General features: G+C 38.3%; 1 protein-coding gene across 1 annotated transcript; it reads right to left on the reverse strand.

Annotated features, from left to right (window-relative positions):
• Positions 1-988: 988 nt before the first annotated feature.
• Positions 989-18,051, reverse strand: LOC134292263 (uncharacterized protein C05D11.1-like). The gene is made up of 8 exons (XM_062861303.1): positions 17,560-18,051; positions 4,135-5,261; positions 3,976-4,071; positions 3,236-3,571; positions 2,535-2,952; positions 2,212-2,464; positions 1,620-1,953; positions 989-1,560 (listed from the first exon to the last, which is right to left on the reverse strand). Exons 1-8 carry the CDS (start codon positions 17,663-17,665, stop codon positions 1,195-1,197), a joined length of 3,036 nt encoding a protein of 1,011 aa, XP_062717287.1. The 5' UTR covers positions 17,666-18,051; the 3' UTR covers positions 989-1,194.
• Between the last annotated feature and the right edge of the window lie 597 nt (positions 18,052-18,648).

Genomic DNA, 18,648 nt, shown 5'->3' on the forward strand with positions numbered 1-18,648 from the left:
TATGTATCAATGTTGAGGACATGCAAAGTTCCAATATGGTCGTAATGTCGTATAAAAGTTGAAAATGAAGAATTTAATTGAATTTCATCTATGAATCATGTTCTCATTACAATATGTTATCTTTTTAGAGTTTTTCCATGTGCGCAGAATTAGGAACATTAGTGCGCAGAATAAGGAACATTCCAAAAAAGGGTGCGCAGAATTAGGAACAGAGACACACTTTAGAATTTTCATGATTTTACATATAAATTGAGTGTTTTGTATAAGAATTATATTTTTCCCTCATTTACAAAGCTAATAACTATGTGCAGTCAAAAATTCAGCCAAATCGGTTCGATTTGGAATTTGTTACAGCTGATTGAAATTGAAAAAGTCTTAGATGCGCAGAATATGGGCCCTTCACGGTATCTAAATTCAACCACCTACAGCTCATTTTAGAAGCTGAACCTGAGAATATTGTACATATATGAAAAACTTGTGCGGCTAGACCAGCTCTGCAAGAAAGTCACGGAAAACCCGCTATTTTTCGAATATTTAAGGTAAAAATCAGTTCGATTTGGAATTTATTACAGATGATTGAAATTGACTCACTATTAAATTTCTTGAAATCTTTACAAATAACTCAATACTCTGTTATTTTGCACTTCACAAATTACATCACGTAATTTTATTCTTATTCCGTGCTCGGACCGAGTACCTACTTACCTCATTCCCCTCGCTACTCACCGCTCGATGAATTGGTTTCTATGAATTGTGATACAAATTGAACAGAACTGACAACTTGAATATTGAGTTTACAATCAACTAGGGAATCGCGCTACTTGGGCGGTGGCTTCTATATTCGTCTGTTTTCCACTATAACTCAGTCAATCTTGAACCAATTGACACAATTCTTGGAATGCGGTGAGTCAATCGGTTCAAAATTGACCGAGTTACAGTGGAAAACAGACGAAAATAACAGACGAAGAAAACCACCGCCCAAGTAGCGCGATACCCTAAGTTTATTTCAAGCAGTTGTATTAACTGACTTCGAAAAAAGTACGTATAATATGACGAGCTACGGTGCTACACAGTGTCTAAAATTATTTGCTAAACACAACATAATTTGACATATTTTTGCTACACCCTGTGGCGTTAGAGACACAAACGAGACAAATGCAATATTGTTGAAACTATGGCCTACACGAACATAACTCAGGCCAGAATACTGCCCTCCAAACTGTTTTCAACCTTCAGATTATGACCAAGCTGGTTGAAGGCAGTGGCAACGTCGGCAGCTTTGTCTGGGTGGCACACGATGGCCGTGCGTGCCTCGGCCGAAAATAGTTGCTTCACATACTTCGCCCCCACCCGGGCCAAATCGGCTTCGGTGACCTTTCCGACCTGGCGGACCAGCGCTTGGTTATATCCGGCCGTTACCTGTTTGAAGCTGGCAAGGAATGACTGCTCTACCACGTTGCCGATGCTCTTTTCGCGGGCGATAATTTCGAAGATCAACGAACTGCGAGCAGACTCTAGGAGCGTGGAGTCCCACTCGGCATCCGGTTGGAGTTGTTTTTCCTGGGAAGAGAGGTTTATTTTTAAATTTGGTCCAGAGTTTGTTTCAAAGTGGCACTTACGGTAATTGACTTGGCTTCCTTGTAGGCTGCCACCAAATTCGTTGCACGGTATAGCGTAAAGTACAACAAACCCTCATTGGGACGAGGAACAATGTTGTATCCGTAGGAGAATCCTTGACCGCGGATTTGACGCCACAGAGGTCCCTCCAGCTGGGTCAAATACTGCAGGAACAGCAGTAGGGGTGCAAGATCCTCGTCATTAAAATCGGTGATGGCTTTCGAGCTCTGGTACAGGAAGGCGCTTTCGACGCTACCCATACCAACGACGACACCAGTGGAATCCTCCAAGTTACCATCCATGTTCATCAGCTTCCAGTCCGGAACAACGACAAACCTGATGGAAAATAAACGTAATGTCAGCATTTGGGCAAGAGACAAGTTTAGACATTCCAAAAATTGTTAAGTTTTAATTTGATTTTCTGAAATGCTTTTATTAGAACATTGCAGAGAAGTTTATGATTAAAGGCACTTGTTTAACAAATAATTAAAAAAATATCTCCTAGAACAATTTTTGGAAAATGTTTAGGAAGCATTTTAGAAAGCTTTCCCCGGAAATATTGATTGAATCACCTGGGAGATTAAACACACTTACTCTTTTTTTAGGTCAGTCGTCTCGGATGCAACCAACTTGCTCCACGGTGCCTCCAAATCGATTTGCAGTTTAGCCATCTCCTCCCAATCGGCCGCAATGTGCAACCCCAAGTTCTCCGGCCGTGTAATGACGTCACGAACTTTGTTCAGCTTGTTGATCACCTTCTCGGCCCCTTGTTCACTATCGAGCTGTTCGATAAGTGCACTCAAAAACTTCTGCTGCTTGAGAAGGGAACTCACGCGAACGTTGCTATCTATAGAATGACAGAATTATGATGTTAACAGTAAATTTTCCAATGCACATCCGTATTAGAAGAATCATACCTTTTTCGTAATACATAGCCTTCAGTAGGTCCCGCACAATGGAGTTACCCTCCCGTTTTGCTTGCGCCACATCGTTTACCATTTTTGAAGCGCAGACCTTGACTCGATCCGTCGTGAATTCAGTTTTGTGCAGCAGTTCGGCAATCCAGTTGATGCCGGTTTCGTACTTGCCTCGAACGACTTGCATCGACAAAGTGGCACTATTGGCGAATGGTCCTAGACTGAAGCGGTTTCTCGTTTCGATACCTAGCCGTGCCTCGGTTTCGATGGTGTCAGCTTCGAGGGCTGCAACCACTGCTTCGTATGGAATCAGCTCGTCGCCACGTCGGATCGGCGACTCCGTAAGCAGCTCCATTAGCAGTAGTAAGTATGGTCGTAGTTCCGGCTCCACGGGATCGGTGTTCATCGTTACCATGAGCTGAGAGGTTTAAGTATAAACAAATTGTAGGAGATTCTGCTCGGGTTCAAAAAAGGGCAAATCAGGCAAATTAAAAAGAATAGCCAGAATACATTCCGCTAAAGTAATTCCGGAAAGAATTCCTTTGAATTATGGGAGGAAGCCCGCACAAGTAATTCCTGAATGAATCTTCGAAGTTATTTTAGGTATGAGATGACATTTTTTCAACATATTTGTCTTCGAGCAGAAAATTTTATCCGATGAGTCAGTTATCCATATAAGCTTTTCCCTTGATAATACTTACGTAGCAGAAGTTTGTATGCAAATGATATGCCTCCGCATACACGGGTAGTTTCTGTAGATCCAATCCAGCTGGATTCTTTCCTCCGTCGGTAGCCTTGAATATCTGTACCGGGTGGAATTTGATTCCATCGGTAGACGGAACCGGAATCGACGTCAACATCTCATCCGGTGGAGGCACTTCGTTGGCGGCCATGGCATCGGCCAACTCTTTGCCCTTCTTGGCTAAACCTTCCTCGCCCAGATCGGCTCTCTGCTGTTCGATACGATCCATCTCCTCCTTGGCCGATCGCTTCTGCTCTTCGATGCTAGGGACGGCGCGGACTACAACGTGTTTTGCCTGTAGGAAAATAGTTATTTATGTGACGAGTTGCAAAAAGTTGATTTTTTCAGCACGAGTCGTACATTTATCCAACGAGGCTTGCCGAGTTGGATAAATACGAAGAGTGCTGAAAAAGTCGAGTTTTGCAACGAGTTCCATACAAAATTTTATGCAATGGTTTTTTCATAATGCAACTCATTTGAATTGCATAATGTTCATAATGCAACTCAAATGAGTTGCATTATGAACATTATGCAACTATTTTTCATTATGCAACTCATTTCAGTTGCATTATGAACCAGTACGGAAAAGTTGGCCATTATGATACTGGAATGAGTAGTATAAAATAGAAATTATAATACTGAATTGCATAAAAAAACTTATAAATATACCGACGGTTGATTTGCCTTTAAAGTACTTACATCAACGAGATACTTATTTAGCAAACCAACCCAGAAGTCTTCTTTCTTTTCCTTGAGCTTCTGAAGGAACCTGTTTGCGTTTAGACGATTATCGAACTGTAAGGAGAATGAAATTTATAGCAAAATCCATTGCAAATTATTTTTTGTGTAAAACCGTACATCTTGCTCCACGGCTCCATAGAGAACATCCCCAATGACATGGAACGCCACGTTATCGTGCGGACTGCTTTCCAGGTTGCTCAGCGATTCCAAAATGTATCTCTCCAACACGTTCTCCATCCGTTTCATATCGATCTTCTCCTCTCCCTTGCCAATACGCTCCAAAACCTGTTTCAGTTTTGCGTGAATGTCGTCCACCTTGCCCAGTGGGACATTTTCGAACGAGATGTACAGAAGAGATTCGGCATTTTCCGCAATGTTATATCCTACTCGGCTGGCGTACGGATCTTCAATCTCCACAAACTCTCGCTGCAGAGGGCTTACCGATGTATCCGAAAGGTACCGCAAAAGGACGGAACACGCAGTCAACTCTTCGTATTCAGTTGTTGCCTTGGGCCCACGCCACGCCACATTAACCAAGCCACAATCTTCCTCGTCGGCAGGATAGAGAATTTTAAGGTCCTTCGATTCGTCCAACGGCGCCACTGGCGTTTGCCACGGGCGTGTAAATGCCGACAGACTACCCTTGGAAAGAATCTTCTCTTCCACTGGTTCCAACGCCTTGAAAATATCCTCCGGTTCAATTTGACCGGTGATGATCACGTGTAGATTATCCGGCCGATAGAACCCAGCGTGATAAGCCCGAACCTTTTCATTGTTGGTGCTGGTTCGCAAGTTGGCCATAATTCCACCGGTTTCCGAGCTGTAACCGGACTTCGGATAAATGGCTCGAAGCATATCCTGATGGATCCGCGACTCTCCGGTGTTTTCGCGCCCCTGCATTTCACAGTAAACCACTCCGCCATCTTCACCTTCCTCGGAAATATGGTGCACTTCCGTTATGAAGCCCGAATCGGTCAGAGTTGGATAAAGAATATGATCCAGGTAAACAGGCAACAGCGACAGAAAACCGCCACTTCCGGCAGTGGTCATCGTGTAACAGGTGTGATCCGTATCCGTCCAGGCGTTCGTTCCGGATGCCAAACATCGATTGGCAACCAGATCCAAGATTCCTTTGTACGGATACTTCTCCGACCCTAGGAAGATCAAATGCTCCAGGGTATGCGGCAAACCATCGTCATCGTGCGCTTCCGTTGCCAACGCGAAGTATCCGTTCACCAGTGGACCTATGAAATATAATAACTTTGTGTATTCAGGGTGACCAGCAAATTACAGATTTTTGATTTTCTGGTTTTCCCGGAATTTTGAAATTAATACCGTAAAATGGGGTGTTACGGGACGGAAAAAAATTCATCCCCATTGATTCATGGATTCTACTTCTTGAAACTTTCAGGAAAAGCAGTCCGATCATTGTTTTGCTGCCTGCTACGCATATAGATTACACAATTTGACGATTTTTTGGAGAAATTGTAGATCTTGAACATCGTCGAAAAAGATTGACATAGTCCCGAAGGTGCAGGGACAATTTCTTTGAAAAAAAATCCGTCAATTGTACCGGAGCAACTTCTGTTTTTTAACAAACACATTATTCACAGTTACTATTTAGAGTAACCAAATGGAATAGTTCAGACTGACCAACAGGTTGTAAACTATGGATGTGTATTTACAGTTTTTTGTTCACTTAAAAACTCATTTATATTGAAATGTTTTATATGCAAGCATCATTAGATGGCCCAGGGCGTAAACTGTGTGTTCAATGCTGATATTTCTACTCTACAGCATTGTTGATAGGTCGTATTTTAGATTCTGATATATTGTAGCTACCATGAGTCATCTTTCTTTTGCAAGAGTTAGTGGCAGTTTGATTTACATAATATATGGAACAAGTGAGCATATTCCACATTTTCAAAAAGCTGTCACGTTTTAGTGCCGATCATTAAATAATTTTTTTTTTGCTTGGTTTCTAGCTGCACTCTGAATAGAACCTCTACACTAGACCCGAAGATAGAAAAGAGTACGTAATCTTTCAGAAGCAGTTTGCCAGCCGTACGCGGAAAATGATATCCATTAAGACACTGTTGCAAACTGACTCAGAAAGTTACGATAGAAGATTGGAAAGTTTTCAATTGGTCAGTCAGTCAGGATTTGCCTATATAGTATTATGGTCACACGATTTGTGTTTGTCTTCTTGTTTGATTTTGTGGTATGGTTCTGTAACGAGCCTGGTGGTCTAGTGGCTACCGCTTCTGATTCGTATGCAGAAGGTCATGGGTACAGTCCCTGGCCCGTCCCTTTCATCCTACTTTGTATCTTTCTATCCACTTTCTCTCTCTCTTCTCTACCTATACAACTCATGTATATTCATATGTTCATAGCCATCGCTAGAACCAGAAACGAATTGAAAAAAGTCGTTTCCCTCCCTTCCAACTTCCACTCACAGCACAGTGTATATAACGCCTACAAGTTATGCAACCAAAACGTGCTGTGCCGCTGGACCTTATTCACCTTTTTCACCACACAATCTATCACCTTACGAACACTATAAATAACCCCTATCCATGGATCGCATCACCGACCCAACGGTGACTCCCAGATCTCCCATCCTTTCCGTCTAACAAATACCCCAGTCCGTGCTGGTTGTGGGGATGTAGAGGTGCTCTCGGTCTTTAGTAGCAACAACCAGCACACTCTAACATTCCTTTCCCTTCCCAACTGACTATAAGGACTATTAAGGACGTGGCCGGCGCCGTTATTGATCCAAAATGCATGAGCTGCTTAAATTGCACTTTGAGAATAAGTGGAGTGTCCCAGCCCTTATTCATTTGGATCTCAGTGTAATTGGTACCAGCTCAGATCAATCACGGAGGAGTAACCATTGACATGTATAGTCAGATTTGATCGTTTGATCGTTTTGTTTGATGTTGTGGTATGGTTCAATATGCTTTTCTCCTCGTTAAGTCAGTTGTCGTATGTTTGTTTTTTTTTTCATCGAATCAATCGAAACCTGTATGTTAAAATGTAGTCGATCCTGTGTCAAATTGTTTTCTTGATATCGTCAATCGTTTCCTACTTCTCTATGCTAATCTCTTGTGTCCTTAAATTGTCATCGGTCCAAAACCCACAGAAACATGTAACTGAACTTCTGATATTTTTTTATTTCATTTTCATTTTCATTTTCATTTTGCAGCATTTGGTGGGGCAATGAGAGCGCAAGTCAGTCCAAAGCCGATGATAAGGAGGGGTAATGGCTGAATAGTCTTTGCTGACCACATAAACGCCATGGGATAGGAAAAGGGTATTTTGGTGTGGGATTAGGGTGTTGGTACAGACTTGACAATATCAATGCTATTCAGATGCAAAATAATTTTAAGGCTCAATAGTGAATCGCATAGCTTTCAAAACCAAAAAACAATAATCCACAAAATACCAAGCAAGTCAAAAGAAAAAGCGCCCGATTGTTTGTTTTGTCAATTATAACAAACGGAAACTTCTACCCTCTCCGACTCGCCAGTCATCCCGGAAAAAATGTCCCTTCAGTTCTGGAAAATATATTATCCCCAATTAAGCCTTTAATCGAATTGTCCGCATGGTCTTGTAGTACTCCTACTAGGTAAGAACCAGGCATTGCCATACATATTAAATGCTAGACATGACCCCATGGATAGCATTTGCATATGTAAAAGCTTTGCTGATGTGACTTTCCTATTAGGCAATTCTCTCATCTCAAAACCTTGTCAAGCTTAGAAAATTGAAGTTAATAAACAATACATTACAAGGTTCGAATTCCCATAGAATGAGATCATTCATTCGCACTACAACACCATAGGAGATAATATCTCATTGGCTGTTACAGTACAAATGCGAAAAATCTCCCTTTTCCCCCTATCCGCAACCCGGGGACGCGCCCTGTTGGATTTCGAAAGCCTCGGAGAATATTACAAATCTTCAATGGCATTCCCACGCACTGACCCACATTGCCCATTCAGGGGTCTGACTGGGCCTATTACCCTCCCTCAGTTTGTAATATTCTCACCAACTTGGAATTATATTTTCCCGATACATAAATGACTTCGACAAATGTTCGATATACTATGCAGTAGTATGGGACAAACATCAAATTCTCGCCCCAGTCGACTTTTTTTATTTCATTTAGGTCCCATATGAACTGTGCAAAATTTCAGCGCAATCGTAATTTAGCGCAGGCGGTTTAAAGTTTTCATAGGATTCACTATGGGAAAAGTTACACTTTCAAATAAAAAATCCCAGAGGTCCTGTAGCTGCTGCCTTGGTTGCTGCTGTTTCTTGGAGGTGGTGATACCTCCCGTCACCCCATGCAACAACGGCAGCAGCAGTGCTGCTGATAAAACAAAACAAAAAGCCGTTCGTTGGATCACTAATCGGTAATAATTTTTTTTTGCCTTTCTCGTACACCAAGGTGTACCGAAAGGCTATATGTTCACTCCAAAAATGAAATTTTGATAGAGGCCCCGGAGGGGCAAGTTTCATATACCAATCGACTCAGCTCGACAAGTTGAGATGATGTCTGTGTGTGTATGTGTGTGTGTGTATGTATGTGTGTGTATGTGTACAAAAAAAGGTCACCTCACTTTTAGATAGTAAATATCAACCGATTTTAACGATCGACGGCTCATTCGACGCGGAATCTGGTCCCATTGTTTCCTATTGAAAATGGTTCGGATCGGTCTAGCCGTTACGGAGTTATGGCCATTTAGATGTTCCGGATCGGTACCCCTGGAAGAGGCCAGACATGAAAATGCACCAAACCCATGCATGCGATACATCAAACAGTGACATTTTCGATAACCTGATGAATGGTTAACAGGAAAACAATATCAGACCACATCTGATCCGGTAGTGTTCCGGAACCGGTTCCGTATGTCCCACCGGAAGTGGCTAAATATTAAAGAGTACCAAACCCATGCATGCGACACATCAAAAAGCGGCATTTTCGATAACCTGATGAACGGTAAGCAAGAAAACAGTATCAGACCATATCTGAACCGGTAGTGTTCCGGAACCGGTTCCGGATGTCCCACCGGATGTGCCCAAGTAACACAGAAAACATCTTTGAGAATAAACTTTAAAAAAGACGTTGTAGTATAGTACTATAATCGTATTTGTACACATAGTACAGTCGAACCTCCATTAGTCGATGTTCCTTGACTCGATATTGACCCATGGAGGTAATTTTTTCCATACTGAAAAATAATTTCTGGATTACTATGATGGTCCCCTAAAAAGCTTCCCAAAGGATTTTTGTTCCACTACTCGATATTTCCTTGAGTCGATGGTCCCTTCAATATCGACTCATGGAGGTTTTGCTGTTGAAATCATGTTTTAACTGTGTTTGGCAATAACAAGTTATTGAAAAATGTTATCATCCTCACTACAAGTTAAAATAACGTAAATTTAACGTTGGTTACACAAGATATTTGTGTCATCGTTTTCCTTCAATTGAAGATGATATGTATAACATAGTTATAACCTTTGAGTTCAAACATGTTATTAAAACGTTGTTTTCACGTACTAAATACGTTAATATACAACATTATCAGTTTGATATCTCTTCTCACTGACTTGATCATTATTTAAGAAACATCTCCTTCAAGGCAATCCAAATACGATAGCAACTTTGATTTTATGCTTTGCGGTTTGATCCCACTACAAGTATGCTAAACGGGGTAACAAATGGGTATGAAAACTTGGCGCATACCACCAAGCAGACCACAGTCACCATGGCTCGAAAGATGGGCGCCACCATTCAAATTTATTTGCATGCCAGGCCTCCCGTCACCTAAAAATCACTGGGGGTACTTACGTGGCGGCTAAATCTCACTTACCAGCACAGTTTTTACACTATTTTTGATCCCGCGAAACATACTAAAATAATTAATTGGTATTCATTCTAGGAAACGCACTCAAACTTTGTTATTGTTATATCTATGTTCAAAACAGGTCTTCCAAAACCAAAAATGACTTCGTCGTATGCTATTGGGAAGTAGATGTCCAAAATACGTTGCTATGATGTTTTTTCAATGTATTTCAGTCGATTCTAGTGGTATTCGACAAACATGTTATTGAAATGTATAATAGTCGTAATTTGAACGTATTTCTAGAACTTTGAGTTTTCCCGTATATCAGGCCAGATCAATTACAGTGCCTGCTAAAAAGTTTCACGCTACCATTTTTATATTTAGCCGTATGTTCATCTACTGATATTTCTGCCAATAATTATCCATCTGGAACATATAAAATATGTAATGAAATAATACGATTTCCTTATTGATAATGAAGACAAATTCTACAGTCTAAAAGAACATCATTAATACATCATAATTGAAAATAACATCCCAAAACATTCTGACGGTACTTTGTCAAGAAGCCACAGAGATGTCAAAAAACTTCCTTCTTATTTCCAATCCGATGGATAGCGAATGAATTTATGACGAGGTGCTTATTTCACCATAAATTTTGAACGGCACATGAAACTAAGTCATAGTGTCCAAGCATCGGGATGGTAAATTACAAACGAAATGTAAGGCCCAATAATTATTTTGAGCCATCACTAAATAATGCTTTTATAAAAGATGCCATATTTATTTGCTGTGCGTAGCTAATAAATACTAACTTCGTGCCAGCAATAAGTAAGTTGTTATGATGTTGCTGAGAACATATTCGATACATAATTTTATGTTATAAGAATGTATTGAAAAACATGTCAAAACATTGTCAATTGGTTTTTTGTAGTATGGTCCATGTATTTAGTTAGGTTCTTGTCAATTTGTCAGTTATTTGAAGTAGATCTCCAAGGTAATAGTCAATTCAGTCTGTTAAAACACCAAGTGGCTACACTTTCTTTCAGCTTTATAGAACAGCTCAAGCTAAAATATATTTCAATATTAAGGAGGAAATCAGACAATCTACTGTACAATACTTACAATTTGGTGTAGGCTTAGTATTCTTAGGTTAAGTTTGAATAAGGATCAGTGAGTGTTTACTGGACGCTGTAATAGTAGATATACGTTTTAGTTTAAATTCGGTAAAGAATAATCCCAATCCAACTCACAAGCTCAATACAATTCGCTTTTTCAGTAATTATGCGGCTCGAATATTCTCGACCTAAGCTTTCGTACACTACCTATAGGAACAATTTAGGGTTATTCGCATCACCGATATTTAGCTATTAAATTCAACGTTTTCACCTTTAGTATAAGAAATCCACAACAGCGTATGATACGAATTCAGTAGCAATAATAACTTATAACTATAACTGATGTTTTAGGATAATCAAATTAATTTTAATTTAGGTTTAGATAGACACTCGTAGATCACCACGTTGAGGTAACTTTCGATTACGGTTTTGTTGTTATATCATTATCATCGTTGCGTCCTGCTGTCATCGATATCCCCTTATCACATGGGTTAGTGTGAGTGACTCTATCAGAGCCGGACTCAGTCGGCTGTACAGTGAGGCGTGGCGATGCAGCAACACAGTCATTCTGATCTGTTCTATCATAGCAGCTTTAGTCTTTGCTTTATTGAGGTGTAGTATTATTGGAAATATGTTGAATGTCGTTATTAAAAAGAGACGTCTGGAACTGTGTCCTGCTAGTTGTTCCGTCATGCACATACATCATGTCTTAATAATGCCTAGGAGATTAAAGTGCCCCACACAATGCATACGTTTGCGTGTGCGTGACAGTAGTTTGACACATTTCCCATGGGAAAACTGTCAAAAAAACGCAAACCTCGACGGAACGGACGCTATGTGTTCCAGGCTTAACGAAAACACGTGCGTTCGGTCAGATGTCCATTGCGTAGAAAGTCAAGGAAAATAGGTTTCTTTATTGTCAGTTGTTATGTAAGCCTCGCTTGAAGCACTTCCCGTGAGAACCCTGTCATCTGTACAACAACTAATCCGTATCTTCGTACTCAGCTAAATACTGTACTGTCAACCGGCGAAAAGCCTACGGGTAAATATTAAAATTGAATAATAATGCTGTCTAGCGCATTGTTTCCTATCGGCCACTATTTTAGTCAAATCCCAACTGCAAGCTTTTTTTCAATCTTAGCATCTATTGTCTTCTAGATACTTCTAGATATATTCATCTAATCAGTCGAACCCGTATGTTAAAATATATGTATGTAGTCGATTCTGTGTCAAATTGTTTTCTTGATTTCGCTAATCGTTTTCTACTTCTATGTGTTCATCTCTTGTGTCCTTAAATTGTCATCGGTCCAAAACCCACAGAAACATGTAACTGAACTTCTGATATTTTTCTGTTGGTGTCATAACACATAACATCATAACTGTTGGTGTCAGTTGATTGTAATAAAACAAAAATTGCTTGTCAACTATTATGTATTCATCCCCCAATAAATACTATGAAAAATGTTCAAATTCGTTCAATTGTCCTATCAGTCCTACCTCGATAAACCATGTCATTTTCTCATGCGTGGCCTAGAAATGCCAACCTAGTCATACAAAAGTAACGTTGTTCAGTTAATAAAAAGCAGTCAGTTTTTTGTCCAAAATGTCACGTCAAACGCATTGACGTCAACAATGCGTTCAAGTGCTCGCATGTTAGCTTCGAATCTAGCAGCACAATTAAGTGCTGCAAATCTTCTCCCCACTATTATTTTTTCGGTTGATTTTAATTGCTTTATTTAAAGAAAATATAATCAAGTACCTAATATTTTAAAAATTCGAAAAAAGCGTTTGTGACATTAATATATTAGTAATCAAAATCAACCGAGAAACGTGGAAAATAGAGCCCAAACAACATTTTGAAGTCATCTGGCTGTAAAAGGTTCCAAAACCTGTCACAAATCCTATAATACTTTTATTAGGATTTGTAACGATCATCAAAACCTTCTCAAATCCAACCGACTTGGAACTGTTGGTTGGGAATAGACTCTACTAAGCCCCGGCGGTTCCTCCGTGTTTATCGAGCATGTCTTATGCATATGATCAGCCATACTCCATCTGCAGCAGCCGGTTCGTGATGAACCGTTGGAGGCGCATTAAAGTGTTAAAATGGTGATATGTTTCACTAAAGAACACTACATTACAATAATCAAAATGAAACTCCTTCACTTTAATACCGTCAACCCCTGCGAACTTGGCCAGGGGGATCATTAATCGGTAATAAATCAATAACTTTTTCAACAAACATCCAATCATTTTGCGGTCTTCGAAGGAAAGTTTCATAAATGATTTTTCTACAAGAAGCTTTGATCGATTTGAATTAAGGAGACAAAGGGCTACCGTAAAACGGGGTGAATAGAAACAATGGGGCGAATAGAAACAAATAACTTATTGTAAAAAAGATGGCAATTATGTTTTAAAATTCATCAAAACTTAATTTTATTAGCTAGTTGGATGCTACTAGTGTTTCAATAAACCTTTTTTGGGATGATAATTCCGTTAATTTTTTTGTGAAAATTTGTAAAAGCAAAGTATCGATTTAGAGGCAAAAAAACTTCCGCCATTGAAATTGCGTTTTATCGATTTGGTATGTTTTAACAGACTAAAGTATTTTTCGACATTCGACAATATTTTCTTCACTAGGTGAATTGTTATAATCTAGTGTTAGAGTTTTAATTGAATTAAAAGGTATTTCTGTCTTGAAATTGGAAAAAAATATCGAAAATTGTTTAAAGCTGTTTCTATTCGCCCCATTGCGGGGCGAATAGAAACAAGTAACCTTTTTTCAAATAAGTTAACGAAATCAAAATTAGTTTTGAATCCTAATTACAGCAATTAAAGAGGGAGGAGGGACCCAAAGTTAAGACCCTTGAAACTGACTTTATTACGTACGGTTCCAGAGATACTTGCCTAAGTATGCTGGAAGGTGTTTCTATTCGCCCCGTTTTACGGTACCTCTGGTATTTTTTGTTTAAAAGTGCAACTTTTTCCATAGTAAATCCTATGAAAAATTTGAATTGCTTGCGCTAAATTATAGTTTCACCGATTGCGCTGAAATTTTGCACAGTTCATATGGGACCTAAATGGAATCAAAAAAGTCGACTGGAGCGATGATTTAATTTTTCCATACAAGCGTGTCCCATACTACTATGCAGCAGCATGATCAGTATAACTATATCAGATGACTTGAAGATCTGATTTTTAACAGAATTGTTTGCCATTGATTATACATTCAGCTCCTCCTCCTCTTCTTGGCGTAACGTCCTCATTGGGACAAAGCCTGCTTCTCAGCTTAATTGAGTTATTAACACAGTTATTAACTGAGAGCTTCCTCTGCCAATGACCATTTTGCATGTGTATATAGTGTGGCAGGCACGAAGATACTCTATGCCCAAGGAAGTCAAGGAAATTATATATTCAGCTATTTCAATCATTACTGCAAAATACATCGGCTACATGTCTGAATTCAAAGCTTCCTGGTAGATATAATCCAAGCCCAGGGAAAAAAATGTGTACGTTATATCTAATCTAATCTAATCTAATCTCACACTAACGCAACCATTACTTGAATGCATCCTGGAAAATGAAGACTTTTCAAGTCTATCATTTTTCTTGTCTAACGGCCAGGCCAACTGCGCAGCATGTACCGCAGAGAAGATCCCTGATAAAAAATATCATAAAAATACGATAAATTTTATTGTTACAACACCATTTTTTCGAAAAATAATCACCATTAAAAGTATTGTAATTTACACGGCACACTCACCATCACCCCTATTGTTCTATACAATTCGGCGAATGGTAAATGGCACTTTTACAATAAAAAATGGTGGTCGTTATGTATCTTAACCATAAAATTTTGAAAAAATTTTCATACACTTTTTCGCGAAAAACAATAGAATGTATTGTGGTTTAATGAGACATTTTTAGGGCAATATTCAAAAGCAAACAATATATCTTAATGTTTTTTCATTGTTCTTACAATACAAATACAAATAATTGAATGGCGTCAAATGAATCGTTGTTACAATAAAAATACAATAATATTTGTGTTATTTGTAAGCAGTTCGAAAATTCATAGAATTTATATTTCCCGCTAACATTTATATCCAGCATTTACGAGCACTAACGGCCGCCAGAATGATATGCACATTTTATGATAAGAATCAAACACTCTGATGTCTGTCTGGTATGTATTGCTTGGCAGCTGTTGATAAGATCTATCATCAATCTTTTCAAATAACTGCCAAATATCACAAGTCAGACCTCAGTATCATCCATACCATAAATCGTTCACAATTCATGTGGCCATTAGTATGAATTCTTTGGGTTTTCAAAGGCGAAATCTATTTGCATAACAACAAATATTATTGCATGTTTATTTTAACATCGGTTCAATTGACCCCATTAAACTAATTGTATTTGCATTGTTATCAATAGTAGTTTACTTTTTACTAGATTCCTTTATTGGAAAACATTAGAAAATCATTGTTCATCTTTTTCTTGTCGTAACGTCCTCACTTGGCTAAAACCTGCTTTTCAGCTAGTTTTCTATACTTCCTCAGTTTCTACTGTACTCAAATTTAAAACGAAAACTAAAAAAAATATGTCTAGTAATTTTGTATTTGATTATACAAACATGATCCAAGCAACAATAATATTTATTGTTATTTATTTGTTACGAATTGTTTTTGAGTGTAATTGAGAAATAAACACTTTTTTAATAAAAAGTCCATGAGAACTTTACAGGCACTGTTGCAACTATATAAAAACAACTTAAATTATTATTTACTGATAGTAACTTTAAATTGTTACAGAACTATTGAAAAACAATCGAATCAATTAGTCACTAATAAAGCTAATGTTCACTTATTGTACGAACTATATGGGCTTGATTTCTATTGTAAAAAGTAACAATATATCTACTATGTGTTTTATTGTGAACAATAAAACCAGTCATATGTTAATAATATTTACCATGTAATGAATGGTAATTTTTTATCCGGGATTTCAAGGGATAAAACGATTTCAACATAATCAATATTTGAAAACATTCTACACCTTGAAATCGAGGGGAAAGATGGAAGCGTGGACCTCCCGTACCAAACGCTTCCAGATAACGATATAGATATTTAAACATGTTCGCATATATAAATACGGTGCTGTGTACAGTGATTTGCTAAAGGAATAAAGGATTAATAAATAAATACTGGGTAAGGCATAAGTGATACGCTCGTTACAGTTACTATTTTTCGAAAATGGTAAAATTACCTGAATCCGCCTGAAACAAAAGGTTTATTAGCAGTTAAAAACAAAACATAAAATAAAACATGAACATTACAAAAAAATACATCAAATTTTAATCTGCAATGCTACCACTTTAGGAAGGAAAATAGCAAGATTAAAATTTGATGCAGTGTGGTAGATCTTACACCGTAACGCACCGTTCTAAGGTGATCTACCCACGTTACGGGATAAAAAAAATGTGTACGTTATATCGAAGCAAAATGTACGTTATATCGAAACACAAAAAACCAAATTACTTTTTCGTAAAAACTTATGTTTTTCATTATTGGTTTTGTGAATTTCACCGAAATCATAATTTAGAGTTAATTTCACGTCGAATACATCAATACTGGCATAAAATTTATCTCTGCTTCGATATAACGTACAAAGAGAATTTTTTTTGTACGTTATATCGAAGAGAACCTGTAACTAATTGTAGGAAAAACGCTAATCTACAACTTTGCCGAACTTCACATTTCAACGAACCGGGACGTGTGTTGTTCCAAGACACACGACAACGACCAAGAAAAGTGTGTTGATTGCCGGAGTTTCACTCTGGAATAGACTACCACTAGACGTAAAGCAGAAGCCAACTATCACAGCCTTCAAAAAATGCAGTCAGAAGCTCAGACCGATACTAGATGCAGCTGTATTCTAAATATTGATTAGTCTTTTTCCTTAATTTCACTTCAAATTTGTTTATGTTACTTTTGATTCTAGTTTGTTAGTTTTATTTTGCTCCTCAACAATGTTTCCTATGCCAGAATCCTTGACCTCATGTAAAGTAACAACTAAAAGGTTATCGTTTACAATAAAACAACAAATTACAAAATTACAAATTCAATATTGGGTTTCTGAACTGAGTTATGGACAAATTAGTCAAACGATTGCCAGGTGATCGAAAACATCCCTGATCATAACTTTTTACAAGAAAAACCATCATCATGTTCATCCGAAGATGTAATATCCACACATCCGGGGAAGTGTGTACTGAATAAGCATTCCAAAACCTCCTCTTCAGAGGAAGTGATATCTCTTCTTTGAACATAGGCTGAGTACTTTAGTTTACTCCTAGTTTGTGATAATATCTTATGTGTTTGGCAGAATGCCGCATGAACTTAGCAAATAGCATTTTTATGATAATCTTTAATCTGGCGGTCTCCTACTCCTGCTTTTCTGCTCCTGACACGAAAAAAAATGTTCCGTACACTTTGGATTTGGAAGAGTTTGAGAACCCCTGATTTGAACAATAGAAATCGTTCCACCATATTCCCATATCGATTACTCACCTTCGACTTCGCCTACTATGACACTCAGCCCGGTACGTTCCGATCGGTACTTGCGGACCGGAATCACTCCGTTCGCTTTGGCGCTGCTAATCAACTTGAATGTCATCCTGGCGGATGGGCGGTTGTCCGTAGAATCACTTCCCACTATCAGATCCTGCTGCAATATTTGGTTTCCCTCCCGACGGAACAACGAACTACTGTACCTTGGCAGCCAAGTTGGCAACAGAGCGGTGTAAATCAGCAACCAATAGAGAGGAATAAGGCAAGCAAGAAATGTTCTTAGGTTCGGAATGTTGCCGAGATAAAACTCCTCAATTACCGCACGTAAAATAAGTGGATTTTTAAAGGAACAACAGAGGAAAAACAATTTTTGCACAAACACTGCACCGCGGACAAGAAAAATGGCCCGTGTACTTTTATGCCGGTCAGCAGAAAACAATAAGGCTTTTGTCGGATAGCTTTACACACACTAACGCAAACTTTCGGGTTGTGTCTACAATTAGCCTGGGCTTATCGCGAGAGTCGTTCTTTGTTTACTGTTTTCAACATCGTTTTTATGAGTGGGATATGAACACCAATATCAGCAAAAGCAACGTAATCAAAAGCTTTGTGAGAAAACAAAATTTTGACAACTCGGAAGAGCACTGAATGAAAAGAAAACTTTATTTTTAAATTTTTAAATAAAAAAAATATGAATTAAATTCAAATTTTGTGAAGAAACAAATTGAAATAATTTTTAAATTATTCATAAGGTTTTTGGTTAAGTAAGATTATTGGCGAAAAATGCAGTTTCATACATGTAAAGTTTATAGAAAATGTATGGAAAATAATGTAGAATTTTATACTGTTTTCCCGGTATACCTGTTTATTATTGATAGTTTAACAGTATAACAATCATAAGAATATTTTACATAGTTCTAAATCCATCCCAAGTTAATATTATTATTATTAAAAATGTCAACTGTTCATATAAAAAGCATAAAACATGGTTTATTTACCTCTTGTATCAAAAAAAATGTTTTTTTACGCACAAAAACCGATTGAACTGATTATCTCAGTGTCTGGACGCGTACTTTCCGAACCGGTACA

The sequence above is a fragment of the Aedes albopictus genome, chromosome 3, assembly GCF_035046485.1.
Source record: "Aedes albopictus strain Foshan chromosome 3, AalbF5, whole genome shotgun sequence".
NCBI lineage: Eukaryota > Metazoa > Arthropoda > Insecta > Diptera > Culicidae > Aedes > Aedes albopictus.